At 53.9% G+C, this 3,035-nt stretch overlaps 1 protein-coding gene and 1 non-coding gene across 6 annotated transcripts in view; both read left to right on the forward strand.

Annotated features, from left to right (window-relative positions):
- IFT140 (intraflagellar transport 140) overlaps positions 1-3,035 on the forward strand; it is an 84,560-nt gene that overhangs the window by 29,625 nt on the left and 51,900 nt on the right. For all 5 annotated transcript variants that reach the window (XM_040459468.1, XM_040459469.1, XM_040459470.1 and 2 more), the window contains one exon: positions 1,525-1,652. In XM_040459468.1, the coding sequence (XP_040315402.1) occupies positions 1,525-1,652 (128 nt within the window). The remainder of the gene's footprint in view (positions 1-1,524; positions 1,653-3,035) is intronic.
- LOC121019831 (U4atac minor spliceosomal RNA) lies at positions 2,245-2,368 on the forward strand. Its single transcript, XR_005785789.1, has one exon. It is a non-coding gene; the product is annotated as a U4atac minor spliceosomal RNA (small nuclear RNA).

Below are 3,035 nucleotides of genomic sequence, written 5' to 3' on the forward strand. Positions count from 1 at the left end.
AAAGGGTGAAAGGCATACTGGGAACGGGAGCGTGGCCTGCTGGGAAAAAGGGTGAAAGGCCTTCTGTGAAACGTGGAGACAACTGACAAGCCCGCTGACGGCCTTAGGGTCCTCCAACAACAGACGGGCTGGAGTTGGGTGTGAATTCTAACTAACAGGCATATGTGCCTGTGGAAACTCGTAATCAACGTGCAGTAGCTCTCGGGTTTGGAAAGCCTGGGGGCGTCTCTGCACACCGTGCTCCCCACTCTTGAGGACGTACACACTCACACCGCGGTTGTCGTTGCCTCTTTGAGACGACGCAGGCTGCCAGGCACCGTCCACTTCTCTAGGGGGGACTCCTTTCCGGGCCGGGAGGTGGCGTTCCACTCGTCCCCTGTGCTTTCTGCTGTTTGGTGTCGGTGAGGGCACCTCGATTACGGGGCCCGAGCTTCCAAAGAAGGGGCTGGTGGGGGCGGAAGCAGTGGGAGAGGAGCCAGGAGGACCGGCTGGCCTGACTAAAGGCCCTCATCCGAAGCCCGTGGGGGGTGTGAAGCCGGGAGGGATGGAGACAAGCATTCCGGCTTTAGTTTTGTTACTTTCTGCTGGAAGATGGGTTCTGTGTGTGAGTGGCGTGGTGGGGGGGGGGGAACTGCCCGCAGTGAGGTCAGGTGGGCGGGGCCACGGTGCGGTCCGAGGACCTGGAGCCAGGCAGCTGGGAACTGAGGCCACAGCGGGGGAAGGGGCCAAGCAGTGCTTGGGGGTGGTGGTAGTTAGGTGACAGGTAGCAACGTGGGAAGCCTTGCAGGTTCCCGGAGGAACAGGGTTCCCCACCACCGAACACTAAGTAGTCCTCGTGCACGGGGTGCCCAGAAGTCAACTCGGTTCTGACACCATGCACCCAGAGACGCGCCAGGTCCCACGGGTCACGGCCTCCGTCCCGCACCCCCACCCCCACCCGTGCTCCCACCACAGATCACAGAGTGGAGGGTCCTCCTTGGGCTCTTGCAGCCGGTTAGAGCAGCTCCCAGAGGCCAGGGAACCACGTACTCGGGCTTAGCGGTGTGTGGAAGGATGCGATAAAGGACACGAGGCAGCAGCCAGATGAAGAGACGCACAGGGCACGTCCAGGGAGGGCACAGAGCTCCCGAGTCCTCGCCGGGTGCCACTCCCCCCACCCCTCCCTGCCCGGAGGCCTGCGGTCGCAGTCCTGGGCGGTTACGGAGGCCTCGCTGGAGCCCTCTGAGCAGTGGCGGGTCCTCCCGGCAGCCACCCTGCCCCTGGGCAGAGACCCAAAGTCACCTTCGTTAACGTGAGCAGGGACACATCTGTGGCCCTTTTCACTGGAAATTCCATGGGTTTTGGCAGCCGTGAGCACCACATACCCCTGAGCCTTCCCTGTGTAGTGTTAGAATCTGCTAGGTGCTGCACGTCTTACCTGAGAGCCTGCTTAGTGCGAACACGATTACCTGTGAGTAATGTACCAAAAGTAAGATGCTACGTGCACGCTGCTTCCCTTAATCATTCTCCTTTCCTTTTCCCCAGGGGACCGTGAAACAGCTCCTACTGTTCCCAGAGGCGGAGGGGAGCCCATGCTTCCTTGACATCTGTGGAGATTTCCTGGTTGTGGGGACAGACTTGGCTCACTTTAAAAGCTTTGATCTTTCCCGAAGGTATGTTTTTTGTCCAAATAAAAGTATAGACGTATATCGGGAGATATTGCGGGTTCAGATGGAGGCCATTGCAATAGAGTGAATTTCTCAATAAAGCGAGTCAGATTAATTTTTTATTTTCTCGGTACATGTAAAAGATAGGTCTGTTCTCTAGTCAAGTGTGCAGTAGCATTATGTCAAAAAAAAATGTTCGTGCCTTAAATAAGAAAGCGGTTTGTGCTAAAAACCGCCGACCGTCACCTGAACGTTCAGCACCTGTGAGCACAGGTCACCGTAACAAATATGCCAACGATGAAAAGGTTTGAGATAAGGCAAGAATTACCAGAATGGAACCTGAAGACACAAAGTGAGCAAATGATGTTGGCAAAACGGCACCGACTGACTTTTTGACCACGGGGTTGCCGCAGACCTTCCGTTTGTAAAAAACACAGTGTGTGGGACGGGCAGTAAAATGAGGTATGTCCGCACACTTTGTAAAAACTAACCAGGAGACAGCGTGGCGGGCAGAAACGGACAAGAGTCATTTCAACGTTAACGTACCGCTGAATTTTTTGAAATGCTCTATGTCTTGGCTTTGAAAATTTGTTTTGGGCCCATTCTATTCTTGGGGTTGTGCTGCTGTCCGGTGAGCGTGGAGTGAGGGCAATATTGCTGACGCCTAAACAACACCCGTGGCAGCTAGAGCTTTGCTTTACCTTGGTGCAGTGTTTGGAAAAAAGAAGGATCTCTTTCCATTCCTTTTTTGTTGTTTTTGTTTTTGAGAGAGAGAGAGAGCGAGAGAGAGAGAGCACACATTCACGTGAGCAGGGGACAGGGGCAGACAGAGAGTGAGAGTCCCAGGCAGGCTCTATGCTCAGCGCAGAGCCTGATGCAGGGCTTGATCCCACGACCCTGGGATCATGACCTGAGCAGAAATCAAGAGTCAGACCCTCAACCAGATGAGCCACCCAGGAACCCCTTGGCTTAAATTCTTAATACTTGCATAGTGGGGGAGGGCACATACGGGACGAGGGTTGAGCAGGCAGAGCCCAGGGGAGTTTTTAGGCAGTAAAATTTTCTACGTGGTGGGGGCACCTCGGTGGTTCATTCGGTTAAGCATCTGCCTTTGGCTCTGGTCGTGATCTCACGGTCTGTGGGTTTGAGTCCCACGTCGGGCTCTGTGCCGACAGCTCAGAGCCTGGAGCCTGCTTCGGATTCTGTGTCTCCCTCTCTCTCTCACCCTCCCCCACTTCCAATCTGTCTCTCTCTCAAAAATAAACATTAAAAATATTTTTCTGTGGTAAGTACAAGGCACCACGGTTGTCAGAGGCTATAGAACTTTACAGCAGAAAATGAGTTTTTTTTAAATTTTTTTTTCAACGTTTTTTATTTATTTTTGGGACA

This window comes from Herpailurus yagouaroundi, unplaced genomic scaffold, assembly GCF_014898765.1.
Source record: "Herpailurus yagouaroundi ecotype Mexico unplaced genomic scaffold, PumYag 222, whole genome shotgun sequence".
In the NCBI taxonomy this organism is placed as follows: Eukaryota; Metazoa; Chordata; class Mammalia; order Carnivora; family Felidae; genus Herpailurus; species Herpailurus yagouaroundi.